The following is a 26,186-nucleotide window of genomic DNA, read 5'->3' as shown; positions in this document are numbered from 1 at the left end:
GCTTTTCCAAAGCAGAAATGCCCTTGTGCTATGTAAGCATGTTGAGATGGCTCTTGTGCAACACACTTGTAATACTGCCATCCCAGTCAAATCAACCTGCTGCTTTTTTTTGTTGATTGGAAACCAGGTGCATCCTACCATCCCCCAAACAGCTCATGTTAGTGGGTACAAGTAGCTACAGAAATTCTCCTCATCTGTTGCTGGCGATTCAACAGCATTATGTAGCAGATTACAAAGGCAATCACTTCCCCCATCCCAATCCTCACAGCAATGGGGAGTTGTGCTTTTTTGGATAGAAAGACATATGTAATGGGATTTATCCAAAATAAAGCCTTTTTTTTCTTTTTAAGAGTGGTCTAGCAATACTTTAAAAACACTTCCTTTCAAAGACACATACACCCACACATGCTTTCAAGTACATGACGACAGCTTGGACTCCTGGAGAAGATGCATTGGTTTTGAGAGAAAGGAGGTGCTGCTGAGCCAGTCCCTTCAGTTGACTTCCAAGACATCAGTCTCTGGCAGGCCAAATTTGCTCTTATACTTGTCAAAGAGTTTGATCAGGGAGTCCACATATATGCTGTGGTAGAAGTCCACTTCCTTCTGGGATGGATTATCAATTTTGGGGATTGTGATGGGCTCCCCAACTGATAAAGAGAATAGATATACATGTTAGGTTGAATGTTCCCATACATACTGGAGATATGTCCACTATGGCAGTTCATAGAATCCCAGATTGGTCTTGGTTGGAAGGGACCCCAAGGATCATACAGTTCCAACACCCCTGCCACAGGCAGGACCACCAACCTCCAGGCCTGGAGCTACACAAGGTTGCCCAGGGCCCCATCCAACCTGGCCTTGAACACCCCCAGGGATGGGGCATCCACCACCTCTCTGGGCAGCCCATTCCAGCCCCTCACCACACTCTGTAAAGAACTTCCCCCCAGTATCTCATCTAACCCTTCCCTCCTTCAACTTCACTCCATTCCCCTTGTCCTGCCAGTGTCTGCCCCTTAAAAAGTTGATTCCCCTCCTGTTTCTTCACTCCCTTCAGGTACCAGAAAGCTGCAATGAGGTCCCCCACAGACTTCTCTGCTCTAGGTCCACCATGGCATAGCACAGCTTGCCATTGTACCAGTGGTTTGCCTGACTGCTCCCAGTTTTTCTAGGCTTTGAGGCACAATTGTCCCACCACCAGGACCCTCATCACATCTGCAGCAATACCCAGATACATTTCAGCTACATGAATGCCAGCAGTGCAGAGCTTCCACACTGTGAAGTGGTTGGGAAATCCCACTCACTTTTGTTTACAGCAGAGTGATAAATCTCAAGCAACAGGAACCAAGACTAAAAGCCACAGTTCTTGTGCATTCCCCCACATGTGCCTCAGAAGCCAAGCTACCCTTCCCCCCGCCCCCCCCAAGCTTTGGGTTGCAAGACTCAAAGGGAAATTTTAGCTGAATCCTGAATTAGCCCTATCAGGCATCATCACAGGCCTGTCCTAGGAGTGTGGAGGGGGAAGTGGCTTCTGACCAAGCCAGGTCACAGCTACAGCAGTTTCCCCCCAAAAGAGCTCACTTGCAAAACTCAATAGAGCATGCCAAGAGGCCTGTGGCAACTGTTCTAGCTCATTCTCAGCTGTGCCCAGAGGTTTTATATGGAAGGGAAAAGTTTCCTACTCAAGACTCCAAGACCAAGCTAGAGTAGGGGTGTAGCACAGACTCAAGTATGCTACTACCTAGAGAAGCACTTACCAACAGTAGTGATGGGCTTGGAGTAAGGTAGCAACCCCCAGGTGTTGGATGAAAAAAGACCACGGCCATGAAAGATGCACGGAGCAAAGCCAATGTGCTTCTGAAACTTCTTCTGGACCCATCTTCCCCAGGAACCCTCCTCAAAGATCACCTGCTTGAATACTTCATTCTCCCCGAAGGAGTAGACAGGAACCAAGTCCGCACTAGAAAGATGGAGAGGTGTTATGACCCCGTGCTCCTTATCTGCAGCACCATGCTCCCTTCCAGGTACTTTTTCAGGCTGCAGATTTGCAGATTTTCTTGGCCAGAGCTTGTCTGCAGCACTGGCATAGGTCAGCCAAACCTGGCACGATTAATAGATACACTTTTACAGCATACAAAAAGAATTGCACTGGCAATAGCCCATGCAACACTTCCCAGCTACACTGAGTATGTTTCCATATATTGTCCATCTCTGATGGACTTCCCATTTTGGGCACATGGGATCCCTGGAGATTATAGGGGCTGGATAGGTGATATCCCAGATAGCTTACTGACACCTGCTTCTCCTCAGCCCTGGAAGCCTCCTGTTTCTTTTATCCCTCCTCAGGGCAGAAGACAGAGGTCATGTGTCTGGTGCTCTGGGCATACATCCACCCAACACAGCAGGACTTCAGAAAGGAGAACCCAAGACACCAGCTGCTTCAGGTGATGAGATCACCTTTCCCACGCCAGCAGTACTGCCCTAACACCAAGGCTGCTCTTACCCGTGCCGCAGAGCCAGCTTCACAAACCCCTTCCGGTTTTTCAGCGTCACCGAGTTCTTCCCTGGGGTGCAGTTCAGGGACTCAGCTGCCCCTCCAACCACAATGATGATGGCATTGCCACTGCCATTCTTGGACAAGATGTAGTCAATGCTGTCACGGTTCACAGGGCATATACCTGCGTATACAAGAGACACACATAGGGTCAAGCTGCAAGATTAAGATGATGCTGAAGACACCGGTCATACCGGTAGCATAAAGTTTGCACCTTGATGGCAAGTTGCTTTGTTCAGCTTCCCTGTGGTCATAGAGGGTTGGACATATTATAGGGCAACCCGTTCCTCAACTAAACAAGCAGTTTGTAGACCTGGAAAGCACTAAACTTGGTCATAAACTCCACCAACACCAGCTCTCAAGCTGCTGACCTTAGCACACAAGACACCAGCAAGGAATTTCTCTGTACTTAGTGATGCCAAAGGCAGTTGTTTAAGACATCCTCCCTCCAAGTACACTTTGCAGCAGGAACAGGTGTATCATTAGCAGGGGGAAGAAAAGCAACTGTGGTGTTTTAATGCACAAGAGTGAATTTGGTCAGTTCCTGGCCAAAGCCAAGCCATGGAATAGGTCTTCTTTTGGGAGAATGCTTTAGTGATACAAAAATAAACTGACAACTCTTCCAGAGGCAGATCTGTTAAAGTAGTTGAATTTTTTTTTCCTAATCAACATCAGTCTTCCATGGTGAGAGTATAAACCTTTGCTCTCCTGGGAAGGAAGAGATGTATGGGACAGGGCTCAGGTAAATTCATACTCTGAGTGTCTAGGAAGGTCTTTCCTTCTCCCTCATGCCAGAAGGGATAGGACTGCACCATCAATCCCAGCACTTCAGCAGTGCAAACAATCCCTGCCTTAAACCAGTTTCTGCCCCAGGGGTCTTATTCAGCCCAGTGAAAGAAGGAACCTTTAATTTCTACTCCATTGCTCTAAAAATGCTAAGAGGTTTGACTCTACTCCAGAAACATCAGGCTTTTATCCTACAGTTATTGTCTGAGCTCACTCATGCCTCCCAATTTTAGCCAGAATACAAGCCAAGATGCCATCCTTTGCATTCCCAGCCACACAAGCCTGGGTTGTGTTGGGTACTTCAGGTCATTGCCCTAGGAAGGGCAGTATTACACAGCCTAATTTTAGAAACTGATTCTGCACATCTCATGTTAGACATCACTTGGAGCGAGAACTAAATGATGAATGGGTCCTGTGAGGTTATACAAGGCAGGTCTACAAGCCTTCATATGTATCTTGAAACACTGAGCATCAAGGTCACTGACTGATTCCAGACCACAGGGGAACAGACCTCACTTGAGGTATCGGCTGGATTTGGAGCTGAAATCCCCATTGCTTGTTGACACAGCTACAGACCCTCCCTGATCATGTTTCCTTTGAGAGGCTGAGGCTATGGCTTGCTGCTCTGTAGGACAGACAGGAACCTTCACGTCTCCCATTCTCCACACCAAGGCTTGCTGCTTGTACACACCCCTGGCTATCAGGGCAGTGTGGATTTATGCTCAGATGTTTCACATTTGTTAGCAGGAGATTACAGCTGCTCACAGCACTGAGCATTAAAAAACCTTCCTCCAGATGATGCAAGACTAACAGACAAGCAGCAACATCCTTAAGCTCCAATATAGGAAAAGACAACCAACAATGGCTTTCAGAAAGACAACTTTGTCCAACAGATCACTCCTATAGTCTTGCTTAAAACCTAAGCATGGAAGAAGCAGAATTTCCCACCAATTCAACCGTAGTGCTCAGGGACAGCCAAGTCAGCCCTGCCAGCAATGACACTGCTAATGCCAAAAAAAAAAAACCAGAGAGGGAAGCAGCTCTGTCTGGCCACAAGATTCGTCTACCAATCATCTTGAACAGACTGAACTCTTTTTATAACATAGAAAGGTTAATGCTGCATGGAAACTTAAACAAAGAAATTAAGTTTACAAACATTAGACTGGAAAGCATAGAATCACAGGATGTCTGAGGTTGGAAAGGACCTTTGAAGTCCAACCCCCCTGCAGTGAGCAGGGACACCTTTAACTAGATCACACTGCTCAGAGCCCCAGCAAGCCTGACCTTGAATGTCTCCCAGGATGGGGCCCCCACCACCTCTCTGGGCAACCTGTTCCCAGATTTCAACTTCTGACACACTCTTGTCTCACAGAACTCTCAGGATATAGGAATTCCATCTTCTATTGAAATAAACTTGCTTTAGATACTGCCTTTCCTAGGCAGGGGCAACTTTTGTCCTCCCTCACCAAAATAGGGCAGTAACCCTGGAAACAATCACACCTAGCAAGTCAGAACCAAGTACAGCCACTCCTGTCCTCTCTCCAGCCATGACTCAAGATTCAGCCAAAATACTATTTTAAGATACCTGCTTTAAAGTAATTTGTTTGTGGCACTGAGTTGATCAATTCTTTGTCTTTGAACCTTGCTCCCCTCATCTCTACTTAGCCAGTGGGCATCCTCACCCCAAAGAGGAAGTTCATGCCATGCAAGAGCACTGTTGAGTTTCAACACTGCTTCCTTTGCCCAGTCATAACCTACAAGTCCTTCATTAAAATATCCAAATCCATCGGAACAGACTTATTCAACAGTTTTATTGCTGTGACCCATCTTTTCAGGGAATAGGGTCTTCCTAACAGCTGAAGCCATGTAATGCCCAAGGTCCTAAAAGTATTTTTGGGAGAAGAGGGCATCTGCTGTCACCATAAGACCTAGATGTGTGACAGCCCACATGGTAGTGAGTCGAGGAGCAGAGCTAGCCATGGCATTCACATTTCAAAGGCTAATTAATACTTTGCATTTTCAGTTAGTGTGCATTCTTCATCTAGTACCTCCTCATGCTAGCTAGGACAACTTGCTCTTGTATCTCCATGTTCCTCACCCACAACTACAGATGCCAAGACACCTTTACTACACCTTTGGACAGAGTACCTTTAACTTAAGGATGAATGCAGTGCCCACAGCCCAAGCTGGTCACATTTGTTCACAGCTTCCTCTTGGCAGCTATATGAAAGCAATGTTTGTGTGATGCTACCAGAGAGAAGTGGTTACATGAGCTTCCTCTGCAGCTTTCCACCTGAAAGAAGGGAAGGCTGACCAGAGGGAAGGGCATGAGTGGGAAGCGCAAAATGCTCTTGTACTTACCACCAGACATTAAGTAGTCCCTCAAAATGGGCATCCTGAAGTTCCCAGCCAGGGTAGCAAGGTATGGTCGGATCCCAGGGAATTTCTGGCTGACACCTGTGGCCTCTGTACTGAAGTTGCAGAAGGCACCCAAGCCCATGATGCCATGTGGATGGTACCCAAAAATGTAATTCCTGGTGGTCAGCAGATTGTGGGTTTTAACCAGCTAGGAAAGAAAAGAGTAAACCCATATGAAGACTGATTTTTTTCTAGGTATTAAGGAAAAAAAGAAATCAGAGGGAAAATGTCAAAGTCCCCAGCTTTTGTCACTCCTCCCACCTAAGGGCTGGGGTATAGGCTATTCCAGGTTTCAGAGGCTGTGGTAAGAGCAGTTGCCCAAGCAGAGGGAACAGAACAAACAGGCTGCTGTTAGACACAAGATGACTACCAGCCAAGAAGAAATAGAGGTTGGGTTATAGTAACCTGTGCCCTTTGTTTCCCCACTTCTCCCAGAGGTATCCTTGCAAGCCTCTTGCCCAAACCAACCAAGTTCTCCGTAGCCCCATAAGCACAGCTACACCTCCTTCCAGGCCCTCTCTCCACACACTTGTGGCTCCTATCCCAGTAAGGGGTGGAAGGGGGTGTGGGGAGGTGTGGTGTGGAAGAAATTAATGTCCTTTTCAGAAGTAAGTTTGCCTAATACCTGAAAAAACCCAACCACACAACCAGCACTTCATTTGCCAGCTGGCATCCCTACAAGAACAAAAATGTACAGAAGGGTGGCTTACAGCTGGAAACCATCCCTCCTTTCAAGAGGTTTTGCTCTGACCAGCGTGCCAAGAAGCAACAAGATACCTCAAACCATCCAGCAGGGACAGGGAGATGATTGTCCCTCTCACTCTGCCTTCCTGAGGCCCAGCTGGAGTCCTGTGTCCAGAGCTGGGGCCCCAGTACAAGAAAGATGTGGAACTGTTGGAGAGGGGTCAGAGGAGCCACAAAGATGAGAGGGCTGGAGAACCTCCCCTACGGAGAGACACTGAAGGAGCTGGGCTTGTTCAGCCTGGAGAAGAGAAGGCTGCAGGGGGACCTCACTGCAGTCTTCCAGCCCCTGAAGGGAGCAGAGAAAGAGGAGGGGAATCAGCTTGTTAAAGGGCAGAGACTGGCAGGACAAGAGGGATGGAGTGAAGATAAAGGAGGGAAGGTTTAGACAAGATATTAGGGGGGAAGTTCTTTACAGAGAGAGTGGTGAGGGGCTGGAACAGGCTGCCCAGAGGTGGTGGATGCCCTGTCCCTGGAGGTGTTCAAGGCCAGGTTGGATGGGGCCCTGGGCAACCTTGTGTAGCTCCAGGACTGGAGGTCAGTGGCCCTGCCTGTGGCAGGGGGGTTGGAGCTCTGTGATCCTTGGGGTCCCTTCCAACCCAGACCAGTCTGATTCTGTGATCCACAGCAGTGCCCTGATTTCTGCAGGGCATGCTCCAAGAACAGAGACCATACTGGTTCACACCTTGTGCAATATTTCTAAGCATTATGCATCTGTTTGCACAGTATGGACACTCCAAAGCCATCTTCACCATGCACAGTACGACTCATGTCCTGGTACCACCAGAAAAAAAAATCCTCTGGTGCTGCTGCTATAAGAAGCATTTCCTTCCTGTGTAAAACTCCTCAGTGGCCCATGCATAAGCATCTTTCCCTGCAAGCTGTCTGAGCAAGGACACCACAGTGCTGCCACAGATGAAATAGGGATGAAGTTTAACTATTTTTTCCCGCCCATCTGGGCTGCAACAGTGCCAGTTTTTGCTAGCTGCAACACCCCAGCAGTTCTCAGACTGGGGAAAAGACCTACGAGCCCCAGCTGCACCCTCAGTGTGAGGTGCTAAACAACTGTTCCCCATCCTTTCAGAGCGTACACGCAAAGGTCACACTCTGCATCAGCTCCTATTGGGAAAGCCACAGATTCCTGGGATGTCACATCAGCATTACGCACCCCTCTGCCTGGGCCAGAAGTGCTCTGGCAGTAAATAAGCAAATCTGTTTGTCAAATCACGCTACAGGGAGCTGAAGTGTCCTTGCGACACGCAGGAGCAGAATGCCCAGAAATTTGATTCCCCCCTTCCCACGTTCCCACCGCTGTCCCTGGATGAGGGACAGCACTTGAGACAGCAGCTGCAATACAGGCATGACACAGCAGCGGGTTAAGCAAGTCAAATGTCCCTCTCCACACTTTCCTCTAGCTCTGAGGTCACGCAGGGCTCCAGGAAGCGCGTAGGGATGCTTGTGGTTGCATAAGCTCTGTAGAGCCCCACAGTCTGTGTCAAACCAAGTCGTCATCTTCGTTCCTTTCTTTCCCTTTTTGCCCAATTAGGAGGTAACTTTGCTTTTACTCCCCAGCATGGGAGGGATGTCCCTTGACTAGTTAGAACAAACAAGGCTCCCAGACTACAGACTGAAAATCACTCTCCAGGAAAGACTGGAACAGGAGGGGAAGCAATGATGTGGTAAGCAGACCCTCCATCTGAGCTCTTGCTCATTGCAGTAGGATACTCAAGGCCTGGTAGCTGCAGACACCTGTGGCTTTGTTGGACCAGTTGCAAACACTTCTCCAGAGAGCTCAGAGCAGGGTGGGGAATTCCAGACTCCAAGCCTTATCCCTTCACCAAGGGCATCTGCTTTAAGAGGAAGCTAGCTGAAACAGAGGGCTTGTCCTTAGCATTTCTGAGCTGAGTTCAAAGCCACACATGTGCTGTCATACAGAAGAGATGGATGCTCTTCTGCCAGCTGTGGCAAGCATGCTGCTCCAGCCCTTCCACCATGTGTGAGGACACCCAGTTCCCAGCACGGCCCATTGCTTGCATCCCCTATAGAGTGCCAGCCAAGCTGCAGCCTCATTGCTCCACACTTGCTTTCCAAACCTCTGGTTACACAGGGAGAGTGTTACACCCCTCCAGCCTTATGACACCCACCACGCTCACCCACACAGCTCCAATCAGTGCAGGAATGATATGCATTTCCTTGGTTGTCCCATGTAGGCCACCACTGCCTTCCACAGTTGACAGGCTTATAGAAGGTGAACTCCTCTTCCTCCATCCAAGTCAAGCCAGGGATCAGACAAGTTTGTGCATTTTATCTGCATGTGGTGCAGACCTGCACCACACATCAATCTCCTATTGCATTAACTCAGCCCAGACCTGCCAGAACCTTCACAGATCCCTGAATTCTATCAGGAAACAGCAATCTGAAGTGTTTCAATCATTTATTTCTAGTCTCAAGCAAGACCAATGCCTTCCTCAGGAGGCTGATCATTCACTATTTGGTTTCCTGTGCCTTTCCCCTTGACAAGCAAACACCAAGCCTCCAGGCTGCCTTACCAGTTTGGTAGCAGTCATTTGCCAACACTGCTTCTGCAGCTGTTCTGAAGCTCCAACAGGTTTTTTTGGTTTTGGTTTTTTTTTTTCCTCTGGTCTTCAAGGTCTTCTCCAGTCCCACACAGCCCTCAGCTCCTTGAGGGCTCAGTGCTGCCATGCTGAGACAGAGGCAGCACATCCACACTGCATCCCAGCCAGATGATCAGTGCTGGGACTGAAGCTGGACCTTCACCCCACTGCAGTAACACACCCGTTCCCAGCAGCTGCCTGAGACCAAACCTGTTCCAGTGGGAGCAAAGGTCCATCCACCCACTGTAGTAACAACAGATTTCTTTAAGCAGATCCAAGCCTGCCCACAGGATCAATAAAACCATACAACTGTGGTAAAGAACCCTGCTGCTCATATCAGAGTGCCAGGTACACCCAGAGAGCAGCACCATCAATATTATTCATAGCCACTGGATGAATAATTAGCACATTCAAGTGTAGAGAAAGGGGACTGTAGTGACACTGCTGCTCATCACCAAAGAGCAGGGTAAAAACGAGAGGTCTGGATGGGTGCTCAGCCCACCCACAAGCTGAGCAGCAGGGTGGCCATGGAAACACACAAAGTTCAAGCTCATCCCACAGCAGCAGGCATGCGAGCTTGCAAAGCAGCCCAACAATCACAGGTAGCTGCATCATACCTGGCAGCACTACAGGAGGAATTCTCACCTTCCCAGAAATACAGGCCAGGACCTGAAGGCTCTCAGTATTACTATGCTACACCACCACCCTGGAAGCAAAAGCCTACATTTCCATTCCATAAGTCATTTACCCCTAAAGAGAAGCTTTGCCAGGAGGCCAGCCAAGCCACAGAGCACAAGACACTCTGCCAAAAATATTAGAAAATAATCCCTGTCTTGCAACAGCCCCTTCCCTGGCACACTGCTGACTCTCCCACCTCAGCAGGAGGCAGCAGACATCTCACAGCACCCATCCGAAATACTTACTGCTGGTCAAGGAAGCAAAGGTCTGCAGTTCCTGCTATCTGAAATGCTACCGCCTATGGAGATAAGCAGCACCTGCACTCACACACTCAGGTGATGGCTTCTTTACCTAAAGGTGACCTTTTGATTGTGGCACTCCCCACCTGACATTCCCAGATCAACAGGATGTGCCCAGGAGGCTGCTGGGACCCGGCCCCTCTCTGCAGCAGTGGGGTTGTGTCCAGCCAGGCACAGCACCATGCTCACACCAGCAAGAGCTCAGGTCTTATGTGGCAGCTCAACACCAGGATTTAGCTCGCTGGAAGCTTCCTCAGCTGGTTCACACAGCGCTTCCCTTAAGCGCTCCTCAAGGCCACTAAGCAGCAGATGAATTTAAGCTTCCAGTGCCCAAAATAGCTTATTGCTGGGAGCAGCTGCATGAAGCCCCAGTGAACATGGGAAACCTGCTCATGATGAAGAACCGAGCCAGGTTCTGGCTGGTTCTAAAATCCACCTGCTATTACAAGGCATGACCTGATGTCTCCAAATACACGTACAATAGTCCTGCAGGTATTTCAGGAGGGGAGGCACTGCTGGCTCAAGTGGACATCAAGCATAACCATCACAAAAAGTATCAGAGCTGCTCTGATAAAGCAAGCCTTTGGCTAGCATGTAAAGCTGGGGAAGAATGCAACAGATCTATCCACAAGTTCTACCATACAACTCAAACACCACCAGCATCAACCTCTGACAGTCTGGCCAGATCCAGCATGCATCCTTGAGATGGAGTTCACACCAGCTTTGTAGAAGGAGACCTTGGCCTTGAGACCCAAAGCCACTGAGGAGCTTGCAAAAGCCAAGTTCAGCATTACAGCTAGACAGCTGCCAGGCAGAGGACCTGGGGGTGTTGGGTGACTGCAGACAGTATGAGCCAGCACTGTGCCTGGGTGGCCAGGAAAGGCAATGGCATCCTGGCTTGTGTCAGACACAGTGTGGCCAGTAGGTCTGGGGAGGGGATTGTGCCCCCGTACTCAGCATTGGTGAGGCTGCACCTCGAGTGCTGGGTCCAGTTCTGGGTTCCTCACCACAAGAAGGACATGGAGGTCCTGGAGCGAGTCCAGAGAAGGGCAACCAGGCTGGGGAAGGGGATGGAGGGCAAATCATGAGGAGCAGCTGAGGGAGCTGGGGGTGTTCACCTGGAGAAGAGGAGGCTGAGGGGAGACCTTCTCAGCACCTCCACTGACCAGACAGGAGGGTGCAGAGAGGTGGGCAATGGTGTCTTCAGCCAGGGGACAGGAGATGGGTCAAGGGGAAATGGCCTCAAGCTGCACCAGGGCAGGGTCAGCTCAGATGTGAGGGAAAAGTTCTTCCCTGAAAGAGTTGTGGTGCTGTGGAACAGGCTGCCCAGGGAGGTGGCTGAGTCACCATCCCTGGGTATGCTTAAAAAAAAGGGTAGATGAGGTACTTCGGGATCTGGTTTGCTTAGGACAGGAACAGTTGGACTTGATCTTGAAGGTCTTCTCCAACCTGGTCATTCTGTGATTAGAAGTGCTCCAGTAAGTCAGTCACCAGCATGACCTGCCTTCATGGTGCTCATGGCACAGGGTGAGGTGCAGAAGATGACTACCCCACAATGCCACAACCTTGCTAAGCCATCACAGCCAGCTCAGGCACCAGTCAAGGGGAATTTTGCAGAAAGAACATTTAAAGAAGTACCCGTGAACCTTTAAAGAAGTACCCATCTAGATCAGTCTCCCTCTTGAGCAAAGACAGATAAATAGTTTACCTAAGGAGTTCCCATCCTCTGTGCAAGTTTAAAGCCATCCTGATGGTTGGCACCACTACTTACAAGGTATTATATTCATAACCAGACATCTGCCTCTAGCACCTCACAGTCCCATGATCCCTGTAGCAGGTTTTAACAATCTCACAGCCAGCTGTCAGCCCCCTTTGCATAGCACTTGCAGGGGCCTCTAAGCCTTGCACAGCTCTACTCTAGTGACAAAGGAATTACAGCCCTAAGGGGTTCTCAGAAGCCCTGGCAAGTATTTACCTAACACAGCAGAAAAGTTCAGTTTGTTTACCTTATCTCATGCTTAAACCTACTTGAATAACCCAACTGTTTGACAAGTTTTAACACCTACAGCTGATCTGATCCATATGGCTGCTGCAGGGCATGTTTCCATGAAGACAGGGACTAAATCTTATAGTGGATGAGATGAAACAAGGGAAACAGCCATTACTGACAGCACTCCTGGTGACTCAGGACAAACTTGTCCATTTTAGCCTTCAGCAGTATCAAGCAAGCTGGCTTTGCTGCATTACTGAGGATATGGTACTAGAGGACAACCCATTTGAGACTAAGACTAGACCATGGTCTGTTCTCCATTAGCTATGAAACCAGGGATGCCCAGCCCCTTGCAGCCTGTGCAGTTGTAGTGTATTTTTCCACCTACACTTGCCATTAAATTACCTGCTAATAGCAACAAGAACATGGTGAGGTTGTTCACCAGCACATTCAGGTACCCTGAGAGCTCAAGTGACTTTGCAAAGGACAAATCCAGCTTATGCTACTTTGGCTTCCTATTGGAATTGGATATCCTATTGCCTTCTGAGGCTGGACTATCTTAGGGCAGGGTGGTTCATCAAAAGCCATGGCAAGGTCTCTTTCCTTTTGATCAGGCTGAATAAAACTTGCCAACAGCTTTATGTAACAGTCCTTTCAGGCTGTGTGTCCTTCCAAAGAGGATCGAGTTCCCCCTTAGTTGAATTCAACCCCTGCTCCCTTCCAAGTTGTTCAGCTAATTCTGCAGTCCCCAGAGCAGACTGGCAGCCCTGTCCTCTGTCTGCAACATGTCTGAGCTAGCAGGCAAAGAGACAAGCAGAAGGCAAGTTACAAGATATAGAATCAGAGCTATTCCTGCTGCTGGAAACTCCACCTTCCCCAAAGCAGATAGACTTCTGCACTAATTTCAATGCTTCCTGTGAGGTGGTAGGACTTGTGGTGCACAGGGTTCCCCTATTCCTACCCAGTACACTGCTGCTCCAGGGTGCAACTGGAAAATGGACCAGCACTGGGCTAGATTTACAAGAGAACAGAGGTAGGACTAGGCACAACACAGGAACCAAGATGAACAGGGAGCCATGCTGCCATGGGGCAGATTGCCTCAAAAACTCTGGCAGTAAGACCACCAGAAGCAGCAGCCTCTAGGAATCATTACACTGACTGACAACCCACTTCACATTTTACAGCCACAGCTGATCCAAACAGTAGCATGGCAGTGGTAAGCAAGTCATGTCCCTGCAAGTCAAAGATAGGCCAGTGTAGGTCCAATGTCAGCCCCTGAGGGTTACTGCAAGCCAGTCTAAAGCAGTAACGCATAGTTAAGCCATTACTTACTCTTATTGGAAAATAATCCCTGAAGTACCTCCATATAGCCCAGTTTCTCACCCACTGGGATCTTCTTCCACCTGAAGGGGAAAAATAAATCATGTTTTTAAAGCTGTTTCCACACAGGTGTCCACCAAGAAGCCTAAAGGACTCCAGATCACTTGCTATCTCACTAGAAAAATCAACAACTTCATTCTTCCAATTGCATCTGCATCTTCCACTAAGATCAGTTGAAACCATCCTTGCTCAGGACTCCAGAATACTTTAAGCTAATTAAGGTCCAACAAATTCAGAGTAGGATCTAACCTTCTCTAAACCTATTCTATTGTAGATGGGCAATGGACAGCTCAAGATAGAAACAGCTCCACATTAAACACAGATTCATCTTCTGGGGTAGGCAGGCCAAGATCCTGGGTGATTTCAGTCTTAAAACAATGGAGAGTTGTGCTCATCTGGACATGGGAGCTGCCATACAAGCTTGTTGCCACTGCCACCTGAGAGCTGTTTTGCTTTAGCAGCTGGACTTGATCTTAAAGTTGGTTTTGGTTGGAAAAGGCCTATAATTTAACAGGGTGTTTTCTGAAAGAAAAAGTTTTCTGCTTAAGTTGCAGCAGCACTGACCCCATAGGGGAACCACATCTTAATAGTTATGCTGCAATTTGAACTTTGAAAGAGTTGGAGAGGACAGCAAGACCTTGAATCTTTATGTAGATCTTTCTGACCTACATCAAGAATCTAAGCCTTATTCCTATGTTGCTGAAAGCCAGCAATGGCATGATATTAGTGAATGTGACCTTGTATTATCCTTGGCATCAAACCTGTAGTCACTGCTTATGCCAAGGGCTGACTTTCATTAGAATCATAGAATGTGGAAGGTTGGAAGGGACTTTTAGAGGTCACCTGGTCCAACCCCTTCACATGCTTCACTTCTGGTCAGTGATTCAGCCAAGTCTTACTAAGAAGGGAAGTCACCCATTGTAAGGAAGAGCTTCTTAGTCTAAATACAAGGACAGGGACACTTAATCAACAAGGATCTGTTCTGCAATATTTACCTTTCTTTGGTGTATTCCAGTCAAACACCAGCCAGGCTAAATAGAGAGCAGCAATCGCCCAGCAATCCGTGCACAGTATGTACATGAGGATTAAAGTGCAAGCAATACCTGGATAAGTCCAAAGGAAGAGGAAAACAAGGTTGCATCAGGTTTTGGTCTGCATTTACACTTGCATTAAGAGTCCCTTGCCTTTTGACCCTTCTATACTGAAGTCTTAGTCTCAATCTGATGTCATTAATCCTCAATCAAATCGGATTTCGCTAAAACCCCCTTATGTAGGGCTGAGACAGCTTCCTCTAAAGCTACCTGATTTGAAGTACCTCGACCTCCCCAGCATGGCTTCTCCAGGCCAGGTCTCTCTATGCTATCTACAGCTAAGGAAGCAGGTTTACCATGCAAGAGCAAGACCTCATGAGCATCAAGATTTGTAGTACACACCAGCAGCCCAGTTTCATTATCAACAGTACCACAGAGCAGAGCAGCCTGAGACTTCACATCACAGAAGTGCCCAGAGACAAACATACTGTTTTAATGGCCTAAGAAACACTTCCTGCCCATCTCTAGTATCTCTTGGAAGGAGAACAAGCCTGGAGAAAGGCACTCCTGTTACAATCAGTTGCATCAGTTACCAGTTGCTTCTAAGACATGACTTCTCTGGATATTCCCAGGAGTGAGTCAGGTGAGAGGTTTTAACTGCTTCACTTTTATTTGTGCAGTAGACACAAACAAGACCTAAATATCAGTAAGTCTTATCATCCCTATATTTATCTAGGGATGGATAATTTATTTCCAAGGTATCAAACTATACAAAGTGTGCTCTGTAGTCTCCATATGCCCCAGGACCTGTCCTGCTGCAGTACACACCCACTAATTCAATGCTTATGTCAAAGTTGGCATTTTTGGCATTAAGAGTCTTCCAGGATAAAGGGAAAACAAACCAACTTCTTTCAGGGAGTAGGTGTTAACTTACCCATGATAAGGAAAGTGAGAACCCATTGCAGCACAGAGATGATTTGGAGTTGCTTCTCTACTTTGGATTTAGATAGCCAGAACAAATCCTGCAGAGCAGAAAGAATGCTTGATCCTGTGCCTAAGGAAAAAAGTATAAGAGTATAAGTATAAGTAAAAGTATAAGTATTAGAGTCGTATCTGCACACTGATCAAAGTATTTTCCTTTTAAATAGGAGGTTTTAACATCAATGTTCATGCAGTTTGGTTTTAGAGCAAGGCCTGTCAGAGGCTAATATTTCCCATGGACTTTAGGCATCCTGGAAGAAAAGGGTTGCCATCTGCAGGAATTCAGCTGTTCTGGGAACACTGGAGGGGTTAAAGGGTATCATTTAGATTAGATATTGGGGGAAGTTGTTTTTTGGTTTGTTTTTTTTTTTTTTTTACAGAGAGAGTGGTGAGGGGCTGGAATGGGCTCCCCAGAGAGGTGGTGGCTGCCCCATCCCTGGGGGTGTTCAAGGCCAGGTTGGATGGGGCCCTGAGCAACCTTGTGTAGCTCCAGGCCTGGAGGTTGGTGGCCCTGCCTGTGGCAGGGGGGTTGGAACTCTGATCCTTGGCATCCCTTCTAACCTAGGCCATCCTATGATTGTATAACCATCAGTTCTCACCTCAGCAAGTCTCTATTCACTTGACCATGAAATTGCAGAAGACATTAACACATGGCCTGAAGACAAGTCCCCACTTCAAACTCCCGATTCCTGGAAGTGTTTAATAACAGAAACCTCCCCAAATTCACCCATCAGATGCCTCAAGCCACAGACATGCACACACCAGGCTATGGCCTGCATTTGACCAGGTCTGTTGCACAAGTCCTTCATGTGTGTTCAAGGAAAGCTCTTCACTCTGGCCTAACGCAGCACAGCCTACGACGTGGTTGAACAGCACTTCAACCCACAACCCCAGGAATCCACAGCTCCAAGGGTAGGGAAAGTTACCACAGAGTTTCCAAAGCATTAAGGAAGGAAAGAGTTGAGGCATGCTATTAGAAGCTTAAGCTATTAAAGAGGGAGAAAAAAAGTCAAAAGCTGAAGCAAAAGACTATTTCTGTAGAGGAACCACCCACTGCAGCATTTGCCAACATGCTCAACCACCTCAAGAAAGCAGCACTGGCAAGTGCATTTTTCCCCTCACTTCTCTTCACAAATTGATTTTACAAGCACCGTAACAACTGGCTAAAGTGCAAGCCAAGCTTCTGGCCCACAAACCAACCAGGAAGTGTGTTGTATGTTTGCTTTCCGCCTTAAGGATCAGCCCGTCAGCAGAGGTGCTATTAGGCAGCTCTTCCACTAAATGGGTTCAGTCCTTGCTGATGCTGGCAAGATCTGCCACTGCTAGTGGCAACAGCAGAGCAAGTGCTCACCCTCAGTCAAATGCAAGCTTGATGGAGAGGAGGCTCTTTTGAGATACAGAGAAGATAGTGTAGCTTCTACAAAGCAGATTTCACTAATGCAGCCTTTAAATATACAGAATCACAGGGTTGGAAGAGACCTTTAAGACCAAGTCCAACCATTCCCATTCTAAGTACCTGATCAACCCTTTTTAAGGCACATCCAGGGATGGTGCCTCAACCACCTCGCTGGGCAAAAGCATCTCTGCAGATGGCTAATCAACAGGATTAATGCACAGTACCTGCACCTGAAGAACTGCTGTATGAGTTTTGCAGCTTCTTGCCTTCCCCTTCTTAAATACCATTTAACATTAACCCTGAGCATGGTCCCTAGGACTGACAGCTTTGTGCCTTCCTGACCAGTTCTGCTAGTAAAGGACATCAGCCTGGAGCCACACCAGACCCTGGGAGCCAGCCTGCCCAGCCTAAGCCCATGGCTCTGCTTAGTCCATGTTGAATGAACAATCCTTGCAGTGAGCTGGGCATAAACTACTCCAGGCAGACCAAGATTTGGTTAAGGGTAGATTATGTCACTGCAAATGCCAGCAAACCAAAGCCTGCAGCACTAACCCAATCCAAAGCAGCAGGTCAAGTTGAAGGCAAATGAAATGCATTAAGTTGGAAGGGACCTTTAAAGGCCAACTAGTCCCACCCCCTGGCAGTGAGCAGGGACACCTTCACTAGCTCAGTTCACTCAGAGACCTTGAATGTCTCCAGGGATGGGGCCTCCACCACCTCTCTGGGCAACCTGTGCCAGGGATCCACCACCCTCGGAGTGAAGAATTTTTTCCTAATATCCAAACTGAATCTCCCCTTTTCTAGTTTAAAACCATCATCCCTCATCTTTGCAAGATAAGAGTACTAGCTGAATTCACTCCTATTAAAGCGTTCTCTCCGGTTTGAGACAAGACAGACCAATGTTGACCAGTGAAACCACCACCATGCACCAGCCTGCAATGCTGGACTACCTAAGCAGGAAGACTCAGAAATCCTGTGATGCAACTCTTCACATTTCACAGTAAATGACCAAATTTGGGGTGATAAACTCACCCTGCTATTTATAAAGTCAAAGTCACCTGTCTAAGGACAAGAGAAATACCACTCCTGCTGAGGAGCTGCAGCCTCTATTGCAGCTGTCCCAAAAACCTGATTTACACAACTGCACATGGACAGATCTCACGTAGCCTGAGGACTACTAGATGCTAGTTTAAAGGAAGCTTTTAGCAGTAGAGATATAGCCAGTGACCCCACCATGTCCTCAAAATAAGCCAGAAGCCTTAGAGATGATTTGCAATCCACAATAAAGACCCATCCCCATGTAATTTATCCTTCCAGCACCTGTAGTCATACTGCCAAAGCATCTTTGGACTGATAAACCCAACACTCCAGCCTTGGATCAGCTAAATCCCTATCCCTCTTCCCCTAAAGAGAAGAACTCATACATACAATTCATACTTCAGCATTTTCTAGATGCTTTAACACATTGTAGGCATTGCTAACCCTGTAAATAGACCAGTATTGTGTAGCATAAGTAAACCTGACAACTTGTTTCCCAAGCCACATGGAGCTTTTTGCAGCAGCATTCAACTGTCACAGTCAGAGGGAAGGCACAGATTTGGCAGAGCTCTAAGCAGGCAGCTGAGCACCTGCCCTTGGACAAGTGTCCTGGGTCAGCTATTCCCTGCGAGCAAAAACATCCTTTGCAAAGATAAAGATTCCCAACACTGGGAAAGCCAGTAGTCAGCATGGGATGAATAAAATTAACATTTAATTCCCAGTTAAGGATATAAAAGGCAGCCAGTGGCAATGGAAAGGACTGACAGAATGGGTGGAGACATCACAGAATTGTAGGGGTTGGAAGGGAACTCCAGAGATCATCGGGTCCAACCTCCCCTGCCAAAGCAGCTCCCTAGGACAGGTCACACAGGTCAGCGTCCAGACAGGGCTGGAATACCTCCAGAGACAGAGATAAGTGTGTCTGCCCATGCATGGTCTACCTCCACACTGACACTTCACGCTTGACAGACCCCATGCATCAGCTGCAGGCTGGGTGGCTACAGATTTCAGTGCCAAGACAGTCCCAAGCTCACTGTTCATGTCAGTTCACCCCTTACATGCTCAGACCTCCATTCAAGCCTTTCATCCTTTCCCTCTTTAGCTATCTATAGTAGCCACAAGGCATTTTTGGGAAGGTACTCCATGCTCTGGAGAACCAGGTTGGTTACTGGTGACACAGAGCATGAGAGCTTTGATGAGTCAACAGACACGTTTTGGGACACAGCTAGAATAGAATAACCCAACACTGATATGTGGGTTCAGTTCTCTAAAGAAACCCTTCTCCAAGGGATCACATGTGGGCACACCAAGCATCATGAACATATTACATTAAGCATAGGAAAGGTGATTTCTTTGACTTTCAGAGAATAAATTCACCTAGTGGTGAGGTGCTGGAACGGGCTGCCCAGAGAGGTTGTAGGTGCCCCATCCCTGGGGGTGTTCAAAACCAGATTGGATGGGGCCCTGGGCAACCTTGTGTAGATCCAGGCCTGGAGGTTGGTGGCCCTGCCTGTGGCAGGGGGTTGGAACTCTGATCCTTGGGATCCCTTCCAACTCATACCATTCTATGATTCTAATAGAAAAGCCAGCTGTTCTCCAGGTGCCTAGTCCCAGAGGTGGAAAATGGGGAAGAGCATGACAACCTCAGTCCAGAGAGAAATGGCCAGCAACCTGCTATTCCACTTGGATTCACATATCTATGAGGCCAGATGGAACCCACCCAAGGGTGCTGAGGATGCTGGTGGGAGTGCTCACCAAGCTACTTTCCATCATTTACCAGCAGTCCTGGCTAACCGGAGAGGTCACAATTGACTGAAGGATAACCAATGTGATGCCTACCAGGCTTATCAGTCTGACAGCTTCCTGGAGAAACTCCCTACTCATGGCTTGGGTGGGTGTATGCTTTGCTAGAAAAAAAGGCTGCTGGATGGCCAAAACAAAGGAGTTGAGAGTGGACTTAAATCACAAACGGTGTTTCCCAGGGCTCAGCACTGGGGTCACTTCTCTTTAATCTCATTAATGATCCAAGGCACAATCAGTAGGTTCACAGACAAGTTGGGAGGAAGCATTGATCTGCTGGAGGGTAGGAAGGCCCTACAGAGGGATGTGGACAGGCTGGATTGATGGGCCAAGGCAACTGTGAGGTTCAACATGGCTCAGTGCTAGGTCCTGCCCTTGGGTCACACCAATGCCTGGCAGCACTACAGGCTGGGGGTAGGGTGGCTGGAAAGCTGCCAGACAGTAAGGACCTGGGGGTGTTGGTCAACAGTTAGCTGAATGTGAGCCAGCAGTGTGCCCAAAAAGGCCAACAGCATCCTGGCTGGTGCAACAATGGTGTGGCCAGCAGAACCACCCCATGCCGAGGGCACTGGGAAGGCTGCCCTTTGAGTGATGGAGCATGTCCAGAGAAGGGCAGCAAAGCTGATAAAGGAACAGGAGCACAAGTCTGGTGGAGGCAGCTGAAGGAACTCAAGGTTTGGTCTGGAGAAAAGGAGGCTGAAGGGAGACCTCATTGTTCTCTACAACTACCTGTATGGGGGAGGTAAGGGGGGGTGAGTAGTGAGGTGGGGGTTGGTCTGTTCTCCCAAGTAAAAAGTGATAGGACAAGAGGAAACAGATTCAAGTTGTGCCAGGGGAGGTTTAGGTTGGATAATAGGAAAAATCCCTTCCCCCAAAGGGTTGCCAAGCACTGGCCCAGGCAGTCCAGGGCAGAGGTGGAGTCCCCATCCCTGGAGCTGTTTAAAAGATGTGTAGATGTGGTGCTCAGGGACATCGATTAGTGATGGCTTTGGCAGGGCTGGCTTAAGAGTTTGACTTGATCTTAAGAGTCTTTTCCAATTCTATGGTTGTAATAACCAGTGCATTTGAGACAAAGGATACAAGTGGACACAATCAGTCCTCTCAAGGAAATACTTTAAGTCTTCGACAAACACAGGCCCCTATCTTGTGCTACTTTTCATGCACTAGCCACCCAGCACAGCCCATGGTTGCCCAGTTTCCCAGGGCACCTGTTCTAGAACCAGAAAGTCTGACTGATGGGGTCACAGCCTTCACCACATGCCTACACAGCAGATAACTTACCAACAGCTTTCCTGCTCTCAGATGAGGCCCTGAGCACCTCAACTCTGAGCATCTCATGTCTTGGGCTACTAATGGGACACTGCCTGCACTGAGCCATACATAGCTCTCAAGGATGCAGATTGCCAAGACAGGAGACCTCACTGCTGCTTGGTGATGGAAGCCATGTGCAGCCTTCCAAGGCAGCTCAGTGATATCAGGCAGCCATCCCCCACCTGGTGGTGGGCTTAGTAGACTTATTTAATTCCAGCAGCTACCAGAGTCAAGCACAAGAGATACAACCAATGATTCCTGAAGTCAGTGAAGGGTTTTGACCAAGCATCTGCAACACAGACTCACCTAAGGACAGCACCTCGTGCACTTCCAGCACAGCTTATTTCAGATAAAAAGTGTTCAAAACACCTAGGCAGGGACTGAGACCCAAAGGTCCCAGGAGAGGAAGTGAACAGGACTTCACAGCTGGACACCAGAAAACCCAATCCACACCACTTCATTAAAAAGCAGTCAAATAAATTAGCTGAGAGGAAGCACAAATGTTACAGACAGTTAGCCATGCACTGAAAGCTTGTTAAAGCCAAGCTTCATCTGCTACCTTTTCAACACAATTAAATATGTTAATTCTTGCCAAGAATTACACTGCACCACACAGCTCATCTCGATACAAGCCAAATTAGACACAGTATGCTTTGGAGGAGCCCAGATATAAAGTGGAAATGGACATTAAGCTACATATTTGGCAGAGAAACCAACACTGGAAGCATAGTAAAGCTAACAAGAGCAATCCTAGGATATTTGTGAGGACCTAGCCTCCCATTCAAGAGCAGGAGCCTGCACAGAAGCTGCTACACTAGAAGTGACATCTGTAAAAACCCCTTGAGCAACACAAGCTGTTACGTGCCCAGGTTTACTCAGATGCACAAGCTCTCTCCACTTCCAGCTTTGTTGTTAGTGTTACTAGATAGTGAATCATGAAGGCTAATGGCAATCCGGCTTGTGTCAGAAATAGTGTGGCCAGTAGGTCTGGGGAGGGGATTGTGCCCCTGGACTGGGCACTGGTGAGGCTGCACCTCGAGTGCTGGGTCCAGTTCTGGGGCTCTTCACTTCAAGAAGGACATGGAGGTCCTGGAGTGAGTCCAGAGAAGGGCAACCAGGCTGGGGAAGGGGCTGGAGGGCAAATCCTCTGAGGAGCGGCTGAGGGAGCTGGGGGTGTTGAGCCTGGAGAAGAGGAGGCTGAGGGGAGACCTTCTCAGCGCCTCCAATGACCTGCCAGGAGGGTGCAGAGAGGTGGGCGATGGTCTCTTCAGCCAGGGGACAGGAGATGGGACAAGGGGAAATGGGCTCAAGCTGCACCAGGGCAGGGTCTGCTCAGATGTGAGGGAAAAGCTCTTCCTTGAAAGCAGTGTTGCTATGTGGAACAGGCTGCCAAGGGAGGGGGCTGACTCCCCACCCCAGGTGAGTTTAACAGAGAGGTAGATCAAGCACTTAGGGATCTGGTTTAGCATATGACAGGAACAGTTGGACTTGATCTTAAAGGTCTTTTCCAGCCTTGTGATTCTGTGATCTGTTAGAGACCAACAAGTTACCAGCCTGGGGTATGGTTGTTCTGCCCTGCACAGAACTGTACAGCAGCCTGCTCATGCCCCAGGAGACTACTTAATAATCCTGCATTATCTGTGGTAAAGAATGCCTACAACTGGAGGTCAACAGCACAGCTCATAGGGATGTGGGGCAGCATTTATTTCAGCCCCCTCAGAAGGGGCCTGGGATTCTGCATGGCAAGGAAAGAAGTTTGACATTTATCTCATGGAGGATCTGCATTTACTCACAGCACTGAACTTGGCCTTCAGAATTGACAGTCACAGCTATATGTGGGTTAGTGAGGTACCATGGGGGTAGACACAACTGTCCTAGACTAGCCAACAATTTTAGGTTTAGATGAGCAAGAATTAATAGCTCTAGACAAGAAAATGGGAAGCATCCCATGAGACCCCAGTGTGCCCAGGGGAGGAGTGTAGGAGCTCTAGAAGGGCTCAGCTTTGGCAAGAGTGGACACTACGACACAGCAGCAATGCCATTCCTCCAAAACAGGAAACCTGGGTCCTCCCAAAGCAGAAGTGCCTAATCTCAGGTGCAGCATATTAACTCCAAGGGATAACTCAGCAAAATCACCTTCCTTGCCCCAAGCTATTCTACAATTTCATTTCTCACTGTGTAAGTTTACTGCCTAAACTTTTAGCCACAGTCCAGCCAAAACAAAGGCAAGAGGTTCTTTCTCTCTCTCTCATCTTTCAAGATGAGAAGAGATACTTCAGCAAAGGACAGTCCTTAAATGCTCTGACCACCCTAGCATCCTTCCTCCAGAGAGGGGAGCACCTCCTTGCTGCTCTGAAACATGAGATCACTTGGAAAACCTATGGCCAACACGGGTCAGCTCAAGATGAGGGGACAGCCACAACTCCTACACAACCAACATGCCTCAAAGTATTATCCAACCCTACCTAGTTGACAGTCTGCTCTGATTTTGGCAATCCTGAGTTGGTGTCCAAGGAAGTTCCCCTGCATCTCCCCCATACAGGGATGGATACAGTCAAATACTCACATTTTTGGGGCTGTTTTTAAACAGGTTCAGATTATCAGCCAAATTCACAAGCACCAACAAAGCCAGATGTCAGGCCAACAAGACAACAGGGGATTAAAGGACAACACAAGCCAGCCCTTTGCAGAGGAAGGTACTTTGAAACAATGATCAGGAAGGTAGAAGAGTCTAGTACAGGTTTTTTATGGTTATATTGTTAGGGAGGGAAAGCTACCTAAGATCAAGCAGCATGTGAGGTCCTGTGCATGAACTGCTGCAACACATCACCCTCACCCATCTTTGGTCTGCCAGGTCCCATGTCATCATCCCCAAAGCCCAGCCTGGGTCTGAGCTCTTCTGGCAGGCACCCAGCTATTGCTTTGAGCACACAGGCTTTGAAGCTGGACCTGTGTTTCATTGCCCATGACAGGCTACAGAACTGGCAAGGGTATTGCGTTGCTGGATGCTGCAGTCACCAAGGCAACACCTCGCATCTCTCCAGGCAGAAGCACGTGAAGAAATGAGTAAGTAAGCACAGATATCACTGCAGGACCCCCATGAGGTGCCTCAGAGGAAAACTGACCCGAGGAGAGTTAAGACAGCTTTCCATGGCTAAGCAGGATTATCTAGAGATGAGGCCAATCACTGTCCCTAAACCACACTCCATTTTGAATTATGCACGTGTCCTAGATCCATCATTAACATGACAGTGCCAACAAGGTGGCCACCGAGGTCTTGGGTCAGCCCTACATATTTTATAGGTCTCGTGAATGATTTATTCTCTGTACTTAGCTTACAGCAAACTCCCAATTTAACGGTTCACATGCTGTTAATTCAAATGACCTCTCTCAACTCAAAACATCAGTTGGCACCTTGCTGGTTGTATGAGCAAGCTCAGTCACTTTAAGGATCAGCGCTGAGCATGGGAAGCACACAGGTATTTTCTTCAGCCAGGTCGCAGCTGACCCTACAGATCCATCTCAATATCAGCAGGCACCACATCTTCCTGATGGAGATGAGCACCAGCAGCAATCCACATGGGACTGGTAAGGATGCAGTACAAAAGCAAGAGCTTAGGGGTTAATTCACCGGCTTCAAGTCTGCTTAGCTCTGCTAATGATTTGCTTGATCAACGAGCCATTTCACAGGTCTCTTCATCCCAAGAGGAATTATCAGTTTGTTTCTGCAAGGCAGAAAGTGTTTTGCAACACAGGCTGAGCGATCACTCAAGGACCTTCTGCAAGATAAACTGCTGTCCAAGTGCATTGTCTGCAAAGCCCCCGCTATTTGGTGAAGGGTCTGGAGCACAAGTCCTGTGAGGAGCAGCTGAGGGACCTGGGGCTTTTTAGTCTGGAGAAAAGGAGGCTGAGGGGAGACCTTATCCCTCTCTACAACTAACTGCAAGGCAGCTGCAGAGATATCAGGGTCTGTCTCTTCTCTCAGGTGACAAGCAATAGGACAAGAGGGAATGGTTTTCATATTGCACCAGGGGAGATTTAGGTCCGATAGCAGGAAGAATTTCTGTACTGAAAGGGTTGTCAGGTATTGGAACAGGCTGCCCAGGGAGGTGGTAGAGACACCATCCCTGTGGGGATTTTATAGGCATGTAGATGAAGTCCTTAAGGACATGGTCTAGAGGTGGGCTAGGCAGGGTTAGGCTGTGGTTGGACTCGATGATTGAAAGGGTCTCTTCCAACCCAGGTGATTCTATTCTCAAGTCCCAACACTTCTCTGGACCCTTGCAGGAAGGGTACACAGCTCTACCAAACATGTCATTTAGACTGGTTGAGTTTTACAAGTGTGCAAGGGAGCTGACATTTTGGGATTTCCTCTATTACCCCTCCAACATCTTTAACCTAAATGCCCCAGCCTGCAGCAGGAAGCGCTCAGCGTCTCCACTCGCTGATGGGTATCAGCCACAGGCACCCAACCTGCTCCTCTCACCAAGGAAGTGACTTACCAACACGGAGGACTGCCAACCCAAGCTGGGCTGTACTTCCTTCTATCAAACCTGGCTTCGACACCGAAGCAAGCCCCCATTATAACACAGCAGCAAATAGTAATGCTCTTTTCTCCCCAAGCAACACAAGGAAGGCAGTATTACAAAATAAGGCTGCAACAGCGGGTTTTACTGGCCACCCTCGTAATGCTATCACACTTTCCTTCCTACCGTCACAAGGTGGAGGGGGAAAAAAAAGGCTTCTTTTTAAGCCAATGCCACACCCCCACGTTTTGCCAGGGTGTGAACTCGCTGAAACGAGCCCGAGCCCCTTTGCAACAGCCGCAGCAGAGCAGCCCGACCCTCCAAGCTGGCTAAAAACCTGCGCAGAGAGCTGTAATCCTCACCCCTAAGAAACGCAGCAGCCAGCCCTCCCTCCCCAACCCCCGCCATTGCATCTCCCTTTTCCTCCTCTCCCTCCCTCTCCTAACCAACCAGAGAGAAGGGCAATAGAACAAACACAAACGGAAGGTTTTTCAGTGCTGCTTCCACCCCACCCCTGCACCTTGTACCGCCAGGATGCTGCTCCCGCCCCCTCCCCTCCACCGCAGCATCCTCCTCCCGGGACCCAGCTCGCTCCCCTCCGGTACCTCGCAGCACCCCGGAGTAGGCAGCGATGATGGTCTTCAT

At 48.4% G+C, this 26,186-nt stretch overlaps 1 protein-coding gene across 1 annotated transcript; it reads right to left on the bottom strand.

Moving 5' to 3' along the window:
• Positions 1-492: 492 nt before the first annotated feature.
• On the bottom strand, positions 493-26,186 carry DGAT2 (diacylglycerol O-acyltransferase 2; the record flags this gene model as incomplete). The annotated part of the gene is made up of 8 exons (XM_084269885.1): positions 493-647; positions 1,755-1,957; positions 2,501-2,675; positions 5,699-5,903; positions 13,411-13,481; positions 14,454-14,561; positions 15,424-15,543; positions 26,147-26,186. The coding sequence occupies 8 exons, from the start codon at positions 26,184-26,186 to the stop codon at positions 493-495; spliced, it is 1,077 nt and encodes a 358-aa protein (XP_084126011.1).

Source organism: Gallinula chloropus, assembly GCF_964237585.1.
Source record: "Gallinula chloropus genome assembly, chromosome: 1".
NCBI classification, from domain to species: Eukaryota; Metazoa; Chordata; class Aves; order Gruiformes; family Rallidae; genus Gallinula; species Gallinula chloropus.
Note: the sequence above shows the minus strand (reverse complement) of the source record. Positions and strands in the feature narration are given on the sequence as shown.